At 45.5% G+C, this 16,990-nt stretch overlaps 1 protein-coding gene across 4 annotated transcripts in view; it reads right to left on the bottom strand.

Annotated features, from left to right (window-relative positions):
• The window catches only part of LOC143296092 (sodium/calcium exchanger 3-like), a 257,142-nt gene that overhangs the window by 79,931 nt on the left and 160,221 nt on the right, over positions 1-16,990 (bottom strand). For 3 of the 4 annotated variants that reach the window (XM_076607851.1, XM_076607852.1, XM_076607850.1), the window contains 2 exons: positions 4,271-4,371; positions 1,910-1,951 (listed from right to left, as the gene is read on the bottom strand). In XM_076607851.1, coding sequence (XP_076463966.1) covers positions 1,910-1,951; positions 4,271-4,371 — 143 coding nt within the window. The remainder of the gene's footprint in view (positions 1-1,909; positions 1,952-4,270; positions 4,372-16,990) is intronic. The other variant, XM_076607853.1, reaches the window with a different exon arrangement.

Raw genomic sequence — 16,990 nt, 5'->3', positions numbered from 1 at the left:
CCTTACACCATCCCCACTCCGTACAATGAACAAAGACCCTAACCCTTACACCATCCCCACTCCGTACAATGAACAAAGACCCTAACCCTTACACCATCCCCACTCCGTACAATGAACAAAGACCCCAACCCTTACACCATCCCCACTCCGTACAATGAACAAAGACCCTAACCCTTACACCATCTCCACTCCGTACAATGAACAAAGACCCCAACCCTTACACCATCCCCACTCCGTACAATGAACAAAGACCTCAACCCTTACACCATCCCCACTCCGTACAATGAACAAAGACCCCAACCCTTACACCATCCCCACTCCGTACAATGAACAAAGACCCTAACCCTTACACCATCCCCACTCCGTACAATGAACAAAGACCCTAACCCTTACACCATCCCCACTCCGTACAATGAACAAAGACGCTAACCCTTACACCATCCCCACTCCGTCCAATGAACAAAGACCCCAACCCTTACACCATCCCCACTCCGTACAATGAACAAAGACGCTAACCCTTACACCATCCCCACTCCGTACAATGAACAAAGACCTCAACCCTTACACCATCCCCACTCCGTCCAATGAACAAAGACCTCAACCCTTACACCATCCCCACTCCGTCCAATGAACTGTAAGACCCTAACCCTTACACCATCCCCACTCCGTACAATGAACTGTAAGACCCCAACCCTTACACCATCCCCACTCCGTACAATGAACAAAGACCCTAACCCTTACACCATCCCCACTCCGTACAATGAACTGTAAGACCCTAACCCTTACACCATCCCCACTCCGTACAATGAACAAAGACCCTAACCCTTACACCATCCCCACTCCGTACAATGAACTGTAAGACCCTAACCCTTACACCATCCCCACTCCGTACAATGAACAAAGACCCTAACCCTTACACCATCCCCACTCCGTACAATGAACAAAGACGCTAACCCTTACACCATCCCCACTCCGTACAATGAACAAAGACCTCAACCCTTACACCATCCCCACTCCGTCCAATGAACAAAGACCCTAACCCTTACACCATCCCCACTCCGTCCAATGAACAAAGACCCCAACCCTTACACCATCCCCACTCCGTACAATGAACAAAGACCTCAACCCTTACACCATCCCCACTCCGTTCAATGAACAAAGACCCCAACCCTTACACCATCCCCACTCCGTACAATGAACAAAGACCTCAACCCTTACACCATCCCCACTCCGTACAATGAACAAAGACCTCAATCCTTACACCATCCCCACTCCGTACAATGAACAAAGACCTCAACCCTTACACCATCCCCACTCCGTACAATGAACAAAGACCCTAACCCTTACACCATCCCCACTCCGTACAATGAACAAAGACCTCAATCCTTACACCATCCCCACTCCGTACAATGAACAAAGACCTCAACCCTTACACCATCCCCACTCCGTACAATGAACAAAGACCCTAACCCTTACACCATCCCCACTCCGTACAATGAACAAAGACCTCAACCCTTACACCATCCCCACTCCGTTCAATGAACAAAGACCCCAACCCTTACACCATCCCCACTCCGTACAATGAACAAAGACCTCAACCCTTACACCATCCCCACTCCGTACAATGAACAAAGACCTCAACCCTTACACCATCCCCACTCCGTCCAATGAACTGTAAGACCCTAACCCTTACACCATCCCCACTCCGTACAATGAACAAAGACCTCAACCCTTACACCACCTCCACTCCGTCCAATGAACTACAAAGCAAAGCAAACATGCGCGAATTAAAAGGGCTAGAAAAAAAAAATACTGTCAGGAAAAAAAAAAAAAACAGACTAAAAAGGTGAAAGGTGAGACATGGCTGAGTGCAGTGCACGGCACAGAAGCAACACAACCAATCACCCACTTCTAATCACAGGGCAGTTCGGCGGTCCCGTTCTCATCGGCACTGTGGGTACAACATAGATAAGCAGGTGAATAGACAGTGAAGCAAATAACCGAACGACTAAACAAATAAGTAGGTAGATAAAGAAATGAATAAGGGGAAGAATAACTAACAAACTAACTCACGAAGAAAGAAAGTTAAAAAGAAAAATACACAGACACTAACAAAAGAAAATATACACGGTTAAAAGAATTACGAAATGAATCGATAAATGAAGTAAACGAGCGAATGAAAGAAAACGTGACGATGATGATGATGATGATGATGATGATGATGATGATAGCATACTGTCATAGACAATATCATCAACAACATCAGCAACAACGATAATAACAATAATAATGATAATAATAATAATAATAATAATAATAATAATAATAATAATAACATACTGTCATAGGCAATATCATCAACAACAACAGCACCAACGATAATAACAATAATGATGATGATGATGATGATGATAATAATAATAATAATAATAATAATAATAATAATAATAATACCAATGATGACAACAAAAAAGCACATCTGTGTACATCATTATTCATTCACAGCTACCCGCCTCATGTACACAGGACACAAACCCAAATCAAATTAATCACTACGTTGTTCCCCTTTGGGATATAAAAATTACGCAAGACAAAAACCCATCATAGATATTAGAAACAACATATACACTACCAGCGTGCATGGGCGCGCATTTGTGAGTGCACACAGACAGACACAGTGAGCGTGGGACAAAGAGACAGAGATATGTATGGAGAGAGATAGAGAGACAGACAGACAAATAGGCAGAAACAGATAGACTGAGAGAATGACAGGTGTTAACAATCAATCAATGCTCTTTTCTATCGTGAAAATAATGCTACTGAATCTAAGACACTGATACTGACACGTGCACAAATAAACCACGCCGACAAGCAAGAGCATATTTATTAGAGTGAAAAGCGAGTCACTGTTGACATCATTTTCATTCTACCGAGTTATTTGTTGATGACACCAAATGCCTTAAGATTTGTTTTTTCTTTTTGGGGTTTTTTTATTAAAAAGAAAGAAAGAAAGGAAAGAAAGACAGAAAGAAAGAAAAGAGAAAAGAAAAGAAAAACAGCTAAAAAGAAAAAAGGGTCAAGGAAATCTAGAAAAAAGCTTTAACTTAACAGAATAATTAGACCTGTAAAGACAAACTGAATCTTCTTTTTACCAGTCAGTCAACCAACCAGCAGACCGCCCACCCCTCTATTGTGTTGTCCCTGACGGTGTCAGCCATCATCGTTCACAGTCACACAACCCCTCTCACACCACCATAACTTAACAACAAAGACATCGTCTGAAGAGATCTGATCTCTCTCTGTCCAATAGAGCATGAATCTCCTATATGGATTGGATTGAACCATAATTCACTGTGCCGTTCTATTAAGCATTATATTATTATGTATAAGGATGGGGGGGGGGGGGAGAGAATATAAATACTATGTTCACACTATGATCACATTTTTCCTCAATATCGGAGACACTGTTTGGCATCGTATACCGATGTGAAAACAATGAACCCTGAGCTCCTTTAGCAGCGATACACTCGCACATAGAAGACAGGGATGCTGAAAGGACCGAAGCCATCAGAAACAGAAAGGACAACAAAGAGATACATTCTCAAAGCAACATTCTCTCAATCAGACCATCCCTGAAAGTTCTGACAGTGTTCGGCAGTGCCACGAACAAGTTCAGGAATGCGGAGGATGTTGGTTTAAACATTTCACTACCGATTGCTGACACGATCCAGTGTTTACATGAGCAACAACTGGCCTCGCCAACAGCGTTCCACAAGACGTGTCAGTTGCACAACTGCACATAGAAACTGATCTGATGTCACTGATACCAACAACGATAACACAAAGCTGCATGCACGGCATATATGTCACTCTGTAGAGAAAGAGTTGGGGAGGTGGGGGTGGGGGAGTAAAAGTGTCATACAAACATACATAGGGGCAGAGAGAGAAAGACAATGACGTAGAGACGGACACAGTGAGACAGAAAGACAGAAAGATAAATGTTAAAAATGATGCAAAAAACAAGTGCTGTATTTTCGTTGCATTCACTTAAACATACACACACACCTGTACAGACAGCTCCATCATACCTTTTCAGTGACAAAGGTCTTGTCAAAGACCTGTGCACACAACAACTACTCCTACCTGTATGATTCGATATTTTTTATGAGGCCACATTACCATTTGTCATGATGATGTACCAAGAAACTAAACTCAGCTTGCCATGTAGGCTATATTGTGAGCTAAAAAGACAAAGGGGTGGTGCTCTTACCGGCTCCTTTCTTGATGATGTACGGTTCGTCCAGCTCGATGGAGAAGTTCTCCGTCTTCTCGTACTCCTCGTCATCCACGATGTGGATCTTGATGTACTGCCTGCAACACACATCATCATCATCATCATCATCATCATCATCACCACCATCATCATGATCATCGTCATCGTCACCATCATGATCATCATGATCATGATCATCATCATCATTATCATCATCACCATCATCACCAACATCATCATCACATCATGATCATCATCACCACCATCATGATCACCACTATCATGATCATCATCATCCTAATCACCATCATCACAATCATCATGATCATCATCACCATCATCATCACTATCATCACCATCATCATCATCATCATCACCATCATCATCACCATCATGATCACCATCATCATCACCATCATCATCACCATCATCACCATCATCATCACCATCATCATCACCATCATGATCATCACCATCATCACCAACACCATGGTCACCAACATCATGGTCACCAACATATCACCAACATCATGATCCCCATCATCATGATCACCAACATATCACCATCATGATGATGACAATCACCCTAATCACCATCATCAGTATCACCATCATGATCACCATCATCAGCATCACCATCATGATCACAGTATTTAAAACCAAAGCAACACACAGCAACACGGTGTGGTATGGATGGGAGATGAGGGAGGAACAGTTACGTCATCATAATTACAATTTCGGTTCCAGTTTCAATGAAGTGACAAAGCGGGCGGACTGATCCATATGCGCTAGAACACAGAAACACGAGCACCTGCCTGACCTTCGCACAAACCCCATGCTCTGATCAGGCCTTGAGGATAATGACAACAACAACCAGTAACAACGACATTGAAAACAACAACAGCAACAGCAGCAGAACAATGAGACCATCGTCGTCATCGTCATCATCATTATCATCATCATCATCATCATCATCATCATCATCATCATCAGAATGATCATCAGTCATTATTATCATCACAGAAGGGAAAAAAACATAACGCAAAATAACGCAGGACAAACGCAAACAGAACATTTGAGAGAGAAGAAATCGGGAAAGAGACACTAAGAAACAGACGGACAGACAGAAAAACAGACTGAGACAGACAGACAGACAGAGAAACAGACACAGACAGACACACAGACAGACGGCCGGGCAGAGAAAAATGCCCAACACACAAAGAAAAAAACGAGGAAGCAACTGTAGACGGCCAACAGAGGAGGCAATCACCTCAACGTTTGTTGACTTAGCTGAATGTGTCAGCCTCTTCCCTGTATCGGCAGCCATACGTTTAGAAGAAGAAGAAGAAGAAGAAGAAGAAGAATTATTACAATATAGAGGACGAGGGGTGACAGACAGACAGAGAGACGACGGTAACGATAACGAATTTGTTCAACGAGGGGAGTGGAATAAGTATGCAGCTCTCAGGACAAACAACCATATCCAGCTCTCAGGGCAAACAATCATATCCAGCTCTCAGGGCAAACAATCATATCCAGCTCTCAGGGCAAACGGAATTAACATCAATTCAAAATAATCCGGAAAATACACAATTTGGATAGAGACAGCAGAGAGAGGTACATAGGCAGAGACAGAGACTGAGACAGACAGAGACAGATACAGACTAGAGAGACAGAGAAAGACAGACAGAGAACAGATAGGCAGAGACAGACAGAGAACAGATAGGCAGAGACAGACAGAGAACAGATAGGCAGAGACAGAGGATGACAGACCTACAGACTTGATTGAGGGAGAGGGATAGACGGACACAGAACCGTGTGAGGAAGGTGTGGGGGTGAGGATCTCTGTCTCTTCTCTCTCTCTCTGTTTTTCACACTTTCTCACCCTCTGTCTCTCTACCACCACCCCTCCTCTCTCCCTCTGCTTGTCTCCCTTCCCTCCCTCCGTCCCCCTCTATCTGTGTGTGTGTGTGTGTGTGTGTGTGTGTGTACTCTTTGTCTGTCTGCCTGCCTTTCTTTCACATAAGTACACACACGCGCGCGCGCGTCCATCCCTAATGTGTGTGTCCATGGCCACACAACAAGGCATCACACGATTTTGAGACTATTCGATTTCGTTCCCTCTCTCCATCCACCCCTCCTCCTCCTTCTCCTCCCTCCCTCCTTTCCTGAACCCCCACCCCCAGTCCCCACCTCCCCCTACCACGCCCCCCCTCTCCCCCGCGCCCCCCACCGGCCCAATCTCTCTCACTCTGTTCTCATTTAACGAGAAGAGGCATGCACAAGATCTGCGCTCAACTTTTTGCATTTGCACGCCGGGTTCACAAATTTCCCCAGCAGGCTCCCCGCGTTTATTTGAGGAGCCGAGTAAACAGGCCGGTCTTCTAAGGAGGGCCCTGGGGGTGGGTGGCTGGCAGAAGAAACATATACAACCTGACAGATGCAGGGGCCGTTTTTGACTCCCTTGGCGCTATAGCCAGACGAACTTGTCAATCTTTGAACACACTTTCTCTCGTTTCTTCTTCTATTCCGTGCCTTCTCTCTCTCTCTCTCTCTCTCTCTCTCTCTCTCTCTCTCCGTTGCCGTTTGACGTGTATGTCTGTCTCAGTCTCTCTCTCTCTCTCTCTCTCTCTCTCTCTCTCTCTCTCTCTCTCTCTCTCTCTCTCTCTCATGTTTGCTTGCATGTGCGTGTGTTATAGTGTCGCTGTCTGTATGTCTGTCTGTCTGTCTCTCTCGCTCGCTCCGTATTTCACTGGAAAAGAAAGAAAGAAAAAAAACACACCCAAAAAGCAAGATAAAACACACGATATGTCATATCTCTAACAAACAAAACATTACAGCCCAAGCACTCTTACATGTATATAAACTAAAGAAAACAAAAATGCCAACAGCAAATCTTCTCTGTCAGGGCAAGAGATGAAGAACAAATTACATTCGTTAACCTGGAATCCGAAACCGATTTCTCAAAGTGACCTTTCTTCCTGACAGGGAAGTAGCACGGGAGGGTGGGGTGGGGAGGGGGGGATGAGTGTTTGCGGGGGGACGGAAGAGCGGCTTGCTGGGGGTGGGGATGGGAGTGGGAGAGTTCGGAGAGTTTAAGAGAAGGTATATGGCTGCACAAACACACACAGTGACTTCAGAGAAGTCAGGAGAAAACAGGGTGGACGACAGGACTGAGGGAGATTAAAGCAAACACATCATCACACTGAGGAAATTGCATTTCGGCCCACTTCTGTTTGACAGGAGATGTCCAGTGCACGGGGACACACACACACACACACGCACGCACGCACGCACGCACACACACAGAGTAAGGCAATCAGATACAGACATATATACAAAGAGAGACAAAGACAGAGAGAATGAAGGATTGAAATATCTTGAACGAACGCGAAAGTGAGAGAATGATAACAGATGATAAATAAGAAATGAAAGACTTGACGAACGAACGAACGATTGATTTAATAAATCAAACACATTCTCCTCCAGCAACGAAAAGCAGTTATCGATATCGGCCAAACAGATTCTGAACAGGCGAATAAAAAAAAACACTAGGGAGAATATCAATATTCTCTTTTTCCCTCCACATCGACAAAGCGCTTTAATACTGCAAATCAAGCGCGGCACAAGGATTCCCGAACGCAAATTTTCGCAATGCAAGGATACGAGTTGCACTTGATCAGACAGCGCCTCTGACCACATTCCGGAAACTGTCGAATTATCGCGAGTGCAGACGGAAAACCAGATCCCCTGGCAGTTGGGTTCGTCAAGAAAGACAATGGTCGTGAGACGATGAGTTGAGTTTTCTCCCTTGAGATGCATCGCGTGTTGTGTTATGTTGTACATCTCCTGCCATGACAGATCATTCCTCTGTGAGAAATTTAGGGCTGCTCTCCCCATGGTGTAGCTCACTGCCATAGTCTCTTCCTCCATCTGTTTTTTTATTTATGGTTTTTTTTTTTTTTTATACGTCTGCGTGAATGTCTTTGTTAACCTATATGAATTTACTTTCTGGAAGCCTCTCGTTGTTGTGGGTTTTTCCACGCGCGCGAGCAAAGTTTCTGCTGCACATTGGATCTCGGTTTATCGTTTTTATCCGAAATATCACCACTGGGGGTATGTGCCCAGCCTGCAGAACAGTGTTGCCAACCTCGTCTGCATCTTTCGTTGTGGGGAGATTTCTGAAGGGCTCTATGAATGGAACGTTGACTGAATGGGAGTTGCGTGATTATCAATTCAAAGCACAGCCTGTCACCCCTTCAGTCATAATAAACTGCTCCGGTAAGCATGCATTATGCCATACCACATGTCAGTAAACGACCTGACCCATACTCTGACGCTTCATGAGAAATTTGAAATGATTTATTCTTCTTTTAGTATGCACATGATACAGATAAAATAAATATATAGATATATATACACGTGCGTGTGTGTGTGTGTGTGTGTGTGTGTGTGTGTGTGTGTGTGTGTGTGTGTGTGTGTGTGTGTGTGTGTGTGTGTGTGTGCAAGATATGCTGATCAGTGTCATACTGTACATAACAGAAAAAGAAGAAAAACAACAGAATTACCTCTTGTTTTGGCTGAGGCGTGTTTTTCCTTGCAGAACCATGTCATCATTTTATTCAGCTTGAAATAATCATGTTCAACGTGCATTATCGTGGACCTCATAAGTCACTGTGCATTGTCGGATCATCATATCAGTATGTCATAACGGTGTGTGTGCATTTGTCTAATCATGGTACCGCTGCACGAATACCTGAGTACACTGTCATTCCCTGAGTGATGCTGCCGACTGTGGTCCACACGTATCACCAAAGCTGTCACATCGGTGTATCTTAAATCAAATCTGCATCAGCAAATTATCGTCTTTGTTTCATCAAGACATAATTGTATTCCATAATATTGGGCATAATTCTGTTTTAACTTGCTATTTTTAATTCTAAAAGTTGCCTTTATGTGAGTATGGAGGTAGGGGTGTATGCGCGCGCGTGTGCGTGTGGAAGCAAGCAAGCAAGCAAGCAAGCAAACAAGCGCATGTGTGTGTGTGTGTGTGTGTGTGCGTGTGTGTGTGTGTGCATACACCATCAGGTAATCCAACAATGAATGGCTACTGAAAATTAACGAAGTCTTTTCCCCACCAGTCATTGACGATATCTTAGAGCAGTTTCATCTGCCACAAATCACTTCAGCAAATCCGACACCACACTCCAATTCTATTCAGAAAAAAGGCAGGCATTGTGTGTGTGTGTGTGTGTGTGTGTGTGTGCGTGCGTGCGTGCGTGCGTGCGTGCGTGCGTGCGTGCGTGTGTGTGTGTGTGTGTGTGTGTGTGTGTGTGTGTGTGTGTGTGATCGTGGGAGAGGTGTAAAACAAACAAACAAACAAATAAACAAAAACTCAATACGGACCGAACGGGTCGGTAAAATGAGAAACTTTCAACAACAAAAAAACACACACCAAAAAACAAACAAAAACAAAAAAACCCGAAGAAGAAGAAAACGATTTTTTTCCTCACAGTTGACAAAATCAGATATTGCTTTTCTCCTGTATTTTTTCTTTTCTTTTCTTTCTTTTCTTCTTTTCTTTTTATCTCTTATCGCCCTTTAATTTTCTTCTTTCCCACAGATGTGCAGAACTCCAGGCTGACAAAGGCGAGGAGAGATGACGGGAAGAATGAGGTGGAAGAGGTCAGCTTGCGGCATTCACTCCATCTCTTCCACACCCCTGTCTCCCGGGTAATCAATCACACCCCTTGCTGCAGACTGATAATGACTGATGAGCAAATAAAACGTGGATTATCTCTCTCTCGTGTATGCAAGGTAATGTAGATCGTATAGAATCATTATCTGGAAACAACGTCACTTTCTGAACATGGTGGTGGTGGTGTTGGTGCTGGTGTCGTTGATACACATAATTATGATCATGATGGTGGTGACGATGGACGTGGTGGTGATGGTGACAGTGATGAATGGTGACGGTGACTGTGGTGATTGTGATGATAGTAGTGATGGTGGTGATAGTGAAGGTGATGGTGATAACGATGATGATAATGGTTGTGATGGTGAAGGAGGCTGTGAGGATTTTCCACTGTCATTTCAGACGGCGGTACGGAATATCATTTCACTGATTGCTTGTAAAAACCCCAACATCTTGTCAACAAATAATCCATTCTGAATTATTCTAAAGCTCCACCCTCATCTATCTTTCCCTACCCCATATCTTCTCTGTCTCTCTCTGTCTCTCTCTCTCTCTCTCTCTCTCTCTCTCTCTCTCTCTCTCTCTCTCTCTCATATATAATTACATTGTCGAAACTTATCCTAATGTAACTCTTCCCTTTTCATTTATCTTAGTAGTTTATTTTCCTCCAGACCTGTTTTCCCTTTCTATTCAATTATATCTGTTTTCAATCATTTTTGTTCTGATTTGTACCTACTACGTCACTATAGCTTTACGGCTAATGACATTGAACATTTCAGTGTTCAGTGTGCTCAGTTCTCTCTCTCTGTACCTCTCTCTCTCTGTCATTGGCCATGAGGTCCCCATCTCTCTCTCTCTCTCTCTCTCTCTCTCTCTCTATCTATCTATCTATCTATCTATCTGTGTCTATTTATCTATCTCTGTCCGTCTTCTCTGTCTGTCTGTCTGTCTCTCCGCCTCTGTCTCTGTGTCTGTCTGTCTCTCTCTCCCAATAAAAATTTGTCTTTTGTTTTCGTCTTTGTCTCTCTCTCTCTCTCTGTTTATCTATCTATTTATCTATCTCTGTCTGTCAGTCTTGTCTTTCTGTCTGTCTCTCTCTCTGCCTGTCTGTCTGTCTGTCTGTCTCTCTCTTTCTCTCTATCTATCTCTGTCTGTCTGTCTCTCTCTGTCTCGCTCTATCTATCTATCACTGTCTGTCTCTCTCTCTCATCACTCCCGCTGTGTGAGTCAGGAAGGAATCGCCAAGTGTGTGTTGTCTATCACTGCTGCTGCTGCACTGGAGATGGCGAAGTGAGCCGTGTTTCGCTTCACTGGAAACCAAAGGTGTACACGGTGTTGGGGGGTGTTATCGTAAAGGCTTGTTATGTTGCCAGATCAGATCCCTGTGCTAAAGTCTGTGTGTGTGTGTGTGTGTGTGTGTGTGTGTGTGTGTGTGTGTGTGTGTGTGTGTGTGTGTGTGTGTGTGTGTGTCCCAGTGTCCCAATAAATGTCTGTTCCTCCTCCTCTGGCCCCACCTCTCCTAACTCAATCCTCCGTCTGTCTCTCTCTCTATCTCTCTCTCTGAATCTCTCTGTCTCTCTCTCTCTCCCCTACCTGAATCGATTCTGGGCCAGGGAGCTAAATCTAACTAACTCCCCGAAAGCGAAAATCAATCTGTTACCTCGCTTCCACATCTCTCTATCTCCCTCTCTCTCTCTCCCACTCTCCCCCCCCCTCTCTCTCTCTCTCTCTCCCCTACCCCTCTCTCCCTCTCTCTCTCCCCATCTCTCTCTTCCTCACTCCCCCTCTCTCTCTCCCTCTCTCTCTCCCCCCCTCTCTCCCCCTCTCTCTCCCCCCTCTCTCTCCTTCTCTCCCCCCTCTCTCTCTCCCCCTCTCTCTCTCTTTTCCTCCCCCGACCCCTCAGTCTCTTTCTCTTTCAGGCATTGAAGATATAGCGATATCACCTGAACACTTCTTTTGAAAAAGAGTCTCAAGGCAAGTCAAGCCGAGTCCGTCACATCTAAGGGAGTGAGATATGGGGAAAGAAAGAGATACAGATGCGGATACTGATCATTCATTCACCAGGTCACAGCCCCTTTTCAGCGTCATCGAACACTATAATTATGTGACATCGATTTGTTTGAAAGAACATGAAGATACATTTCAAACACGCAGAAACACACGAACACACACACACACACACACATATATATATGCATGCATACACACACACAAACACACCATAAAATAACACACACATACACGCACGCACGCACGCACACACACACATACACACACACGCACACACACGCACACACACACACATATGCATACATACACACACAAAAACACACCATAAAATAACACACACAAACACACACGCGCACACGCACGCACACACACACACACACACACACACACACACACACACACATTCCACTCTTGTTTTCCCCAGTTCAAAAGTCAAGTGAGGGAGGTAAAAAGGAGAAGAAAAAAAAAAATCACAGACCAGCACCTGAGCTCGGAGAAAGCAGAAGAACATGGCATCCTTTCTGGAACGCCGAGACCTGGGGACTGGAAAGCCGCTTTTGGCTGGAAAAGGTCACACACGTCCTTCTACGTGTAAAGAAATAGGGTTGAAGTCGGCCTTACTTTGGGTCTGTTTTCTGGGTTTGTGTTCTCTGTCTCTCTCTCTCTCTCTGTCTGTCTCTGTCTCTCTCTGTGTCTCTTCTCTCTCTCTCCCTTTCTGTCTCTGTCTCTGTCTGTCTGTCTGACTGTCTCTTTCTTCTTTTGCGCGCGCGTGTGTGTGTGTGTATGTGTGTGCGTTTGTGTGTGAGAGAGGGTATGGTGTAAAGAAGCTTTCAGCTTATCCAGTTTACCCTCAATAAAACATTTGTTCATCATTTGTTCATCTCTCTCTCTCTCTCTTTTCTCTCCCCCTCTCTCTCTCCCTCCCTCTCTCTCTCTTCTCTTTCTCTCTCTCTTCTCCCTCTGTCTCTCCCTCTCCCCCTCTTTCCTCTCTCTCTCTGTCTCTTCTCTTCCTCTCTCTTTCCCCCTCTTCTCTCCCTCCCTCCCACCCTCTCTCTCTTCACCCCCTCTCTCTGCCCTCTCCCTCTCCCCCTCCCTTCCTCTCGTTCTCTCTCCCCCTCTTTCTCTCTCTCTCTCTCCCCCCTCTCTCCAAAAGGTCAGCAACCATTGATGCTTGCTTTCTCTCTCGAACAACTGCGGTATGGTTGGACTGGATACTGTCCGTAAAGCAGTGATGATTGTTTTGTCCGTGGATCTAACTCATTGTATTGTATTTCTCTTTTTGTCACTGTGTGAAATTCGGGCTGCTCTCCCCAGGGAGAGCGCGTCGCTATACAACAGCGCCACCCATTTTCTTTTTCTTTTTTCCTGTGTGCAGTTATTTTCCCAATCGAAGTTTGATTTTTCTACAGAATTTTGCCAAGAACAACCCTTTTGTTGCCGTGGGATCTTTTACGTGCGCTAAGTGCATGCTGCAACGGGACGTCGGTTTATCGTCTCATCTGAATGACTAGCGTCCAGACCACCACTCAAAGTCTAGTGGAGGGGGTCCTAGGCGGACGCGTTACCTCTAGGCCATCACTCCACATCATGTCGTTAATTAAATTGTTTCTGCCACTGTCGTCATGAGAAAAATGAGTACGTGATTTCGAATGCAGAACATAGGGTTAGGGTGTAGTGTAGTGTAGTGTAGTGTAGTGTAGTGTATAGTGTTGTGTCGTGCGTGTGTGTGTGTGTGTGTGTGTGTGTGTGTGTGTGTGTGTGTGTGCGTGCGTGCACGCGCGTGTTGTTGCTGGTGGTGGCGGTGGTGTGTTGTTGTTGTTGCTGTGTACTGTTACTTCCATCCCTATCCTTCCCCCCCCCTCTCTCTCTCTCTCTCTGTTTGTCTCTGTCTGTCTGTCTGTCTGTTTCTCTCTCTCTGTCGCTGTGTGTGTGTGTGTGTGTGTGTGTGTGTGTGTGTGTGTGTGTGTGTGTGTGTCTGTCTTTCTCTGTCTCTCTCTCTCTGTCTGTCTGTTTCTCTGACTGTCTGTCTCTCTATCTGTCTGTTTCTCTGTCTGTCTGTCTGTCTGTCTCTCTCTCTGCATTTCTTTCTGTCTCTCTGTCTCTTTGTCTGTTTATCTGTCTGTATCTCTCTCTGTGTGTCTGTCTGTCCCTGTTTCTCTCTCTGTCTGTCTGTCTCTGTTTCTCTGTCTGTCTCTGTTTCTCTGTCTGTCTGTCTGTCTCTGTTTCTCTGTCTGTCTGTCTGTCTGTCTCTGTTTCTCTCTCTGTCTGTCTGTCTCTGTTTCTCTGTCTGTCTGTCTGTCTCTGTTTCTCTGTATCTCTCTCTCTCTCTGTGTCTGTCTGTCTCTGTTTCTCTGTTTGTCTGTCTGTGTCTCTCTCTCTCTGTCTGTCTCTGTTTCTCTGTCTGTCTGTCTGTCTCTGTTTCTCTGTCTGTCTGTCTGTCTGTCTCTCTCTGAGCCCTAAATTAAACAAAACAACAAAAGAAAGACCAAGAAAGAAAGAGAAAGGAAAAGAAAACAAAAGAAAGAAAAGAAAAAGAGATACAGGGACAGTGAAGAAGCTCAAACGGCTTCCCACGCACGGTCGATAGTTCTCTTCCACAACGACAATGGAAAAGTTTTGCGGAAGCTTTACACACACACACGCGCGCGCGCGCGCACGTACGCACACACACACGCACGCATGCACGCACTCACACACACGCACACGCACGCAGGCACACACTCTCTCACACACACACAAACACACACACACACACACACACACACACACACACACGCACACACGCACACACGCACTCACACACACACAACACACACACACGCGCGCACGCAAACACACACACTGTATGATATTACTAAAGAGACTTTGGGGAGGTTTTTTTCAGATTTGGGGCCATTGTTGTTGCTGCTGTTGTTGTTTTGCGTCTGTTGTGTCGCGTCATTTGTCTTTGTGTTTTTTTGTGTGTGATTTTGTTTGTTTGTTTGTTTTGTTTTTGTTTTGTTTGTTTGTTTTGTTTTTTTGCTGCCCCATCATCTGCATGCACGCATGCACGCACTGCACACACACACACACACACACACACACACACACACACACACACACACACACACACACACACACATCAAAACAGACAACCAAAGAAATGATTCTACAAAATCACGCTAAACTGCCACACGCATATACACACACAAAAAAACATCATTTTCTTCAGTTATTAGAATTAAAACATTTCTTTTCGGATCCCAAGATCTGCAAAGCAGTTTACTGGAGATTTTAGCCCTTGCTTCTCCTTGTCTTCACTCCAAGCTTTCATGTCAGACAAAAAGTAATCAGCACCAATACAACTCAAGGTATCAATGATTTTTTCCGTGTACAGATTGCGTCATTAATAGTCTTGTACATCATTGACTCCAGTCTTCGCTATTTCACGGTAGTAGTAGTGGTGGTGGTAGTAGTAGTAGTAGTAGTAGCAGCAGCAGTAGTAGTAGTATCGCAGCAGCAGTAGTAGCAGCAACAGCAATAGCAGTAGTAGTAGTAGCAACAGCAGCAGCAGTAATAGTAGCAACAGCATCAGTAGAAGAACAGCAGCAGCAGCAGCAGCAGTAGTAGTATGAGGTCAAGAAAGAAGAGGAGAAAGCTGCGGTAGTAGTAGTAGTAGTAGTAGTAGTAGTAGCAGGGAATGGGAGAGAGAGGAGGGGAAGGAGAAGGAGAAAGTGAAGAAACAGCAGCAGCAAGAACAGCAGCAGCAGCAGTGTACAATCAAACAATCCTGTCTGCTGTTGTAACTGCTTCCACTTGATGTAAACACCCCTGCTGCTGCAGCTGCACTTTCTTCTCTGTTCCTACCTTCACCCCCCCCCCCCCCCCCCCTACCCCCACCCCTTTTCCTTCCTTCATTCCGTCATTCATTGAACTATTCGCTGCGTACAACACAAATATATCCACACACACAAGTTCCACATTACGCAACTGTCCTAGTTTTCAACAACCCTGCAATGAAGCTTAAACACACACACACACACACACACACACACACACACACACACACACAAAGAGAGAAGAAGGAAATAAGAGAATAAAAAATGAATAAAAATATATAATAAAATAAAAGAGATAAAGAGCAGTTTTCACCTCTGTGACCTTTTACGTTTAAAGAACGAAAGAAAAAAAAGAAATGTTGGAGATGACACGGCTATTTCCTTGATGTGTTGAAAGAGGCGGGTTGCACTTTCCTCTCTACAGATATTGTCCTGACATATCGCCCTATGTCATGGCAGGCGGGTGCAGGGGGCAGAGGGGTTCGCAGAGGAGTGTGTGGGGGGGGGGGCGGGCGGGGGAGGAGCGAGGGGGGGGGGTTGGGCGGGAGGGGAGGGTAGGGGGTGTAAGGGAGAGACGATGGGCAGCAGGGCTGGATTTACGTTTGTGGGATGTGGGGGTGGGGGGAAGGGGGAGGGATGTGGGGGGAGGACGTGGGATGTGGGGGGGGGGACGAGGGATGTGCATGTGTGTGTGGGGGAGGTATATGTGTGTGTGTGTGGGAGGGATGTGGGGGGGAGATGGATGTGTGTGGGGGGAGATGGATGTGTGTGGGAGGAGGGATGTGGGGGAGGGGGTGGATGTGTGTGTGGGGGGGGAGGGGGCGGTGAAGTGATGTGTGTGTGGTGGGGGGAGGGATGTGTGTGTGGGGGGATGTGTGTGTGGGAGTGTGTGTAGGATGGGGGGGGGGGTTGTCGGAAGGGCGGAGGGGGGGGGGAAGATGTGTGCGGGGGAAAGGATAGAATATGGGGGGAGGTGTTTGGGAAGGAGGGAGAAGCGAGAGGAAGGAAGAAAGGTGAAGGAAGGAAAGGGTGGAGAGCACAGAGAGAGACAGAGAGGGAGACAGAGACAAAGAGAGAGACGAAATAGGGACAATGGCAGCATTTCCATTTGTCTACAGCGTATTGACCTTTCAAACAAGAGGGTCAGAGAGAGACAGAGAAGAGGGGAGGGGGCAGAGAGAGAGAGACAGACTG

This window comes from Babylonia areolata, chromosome 21, assembly GCF_041734735.1.
Source record: "Babylonia areolata isolate BAREFJ2019XMU chromosome 21, ASM4173473v1, whole genome shotgun sequence".
Classification (NCBI taxonomy): domain Eukaryota; kingdom Metazoa; phylum Mollusca; class Gastropoda; order Neogastropoda; family Buccinidae; genus Babylonia; species Babylonia areolata.
This window is presented reverse-complemented; position numbering and strand designations above follow the sequence as displayed.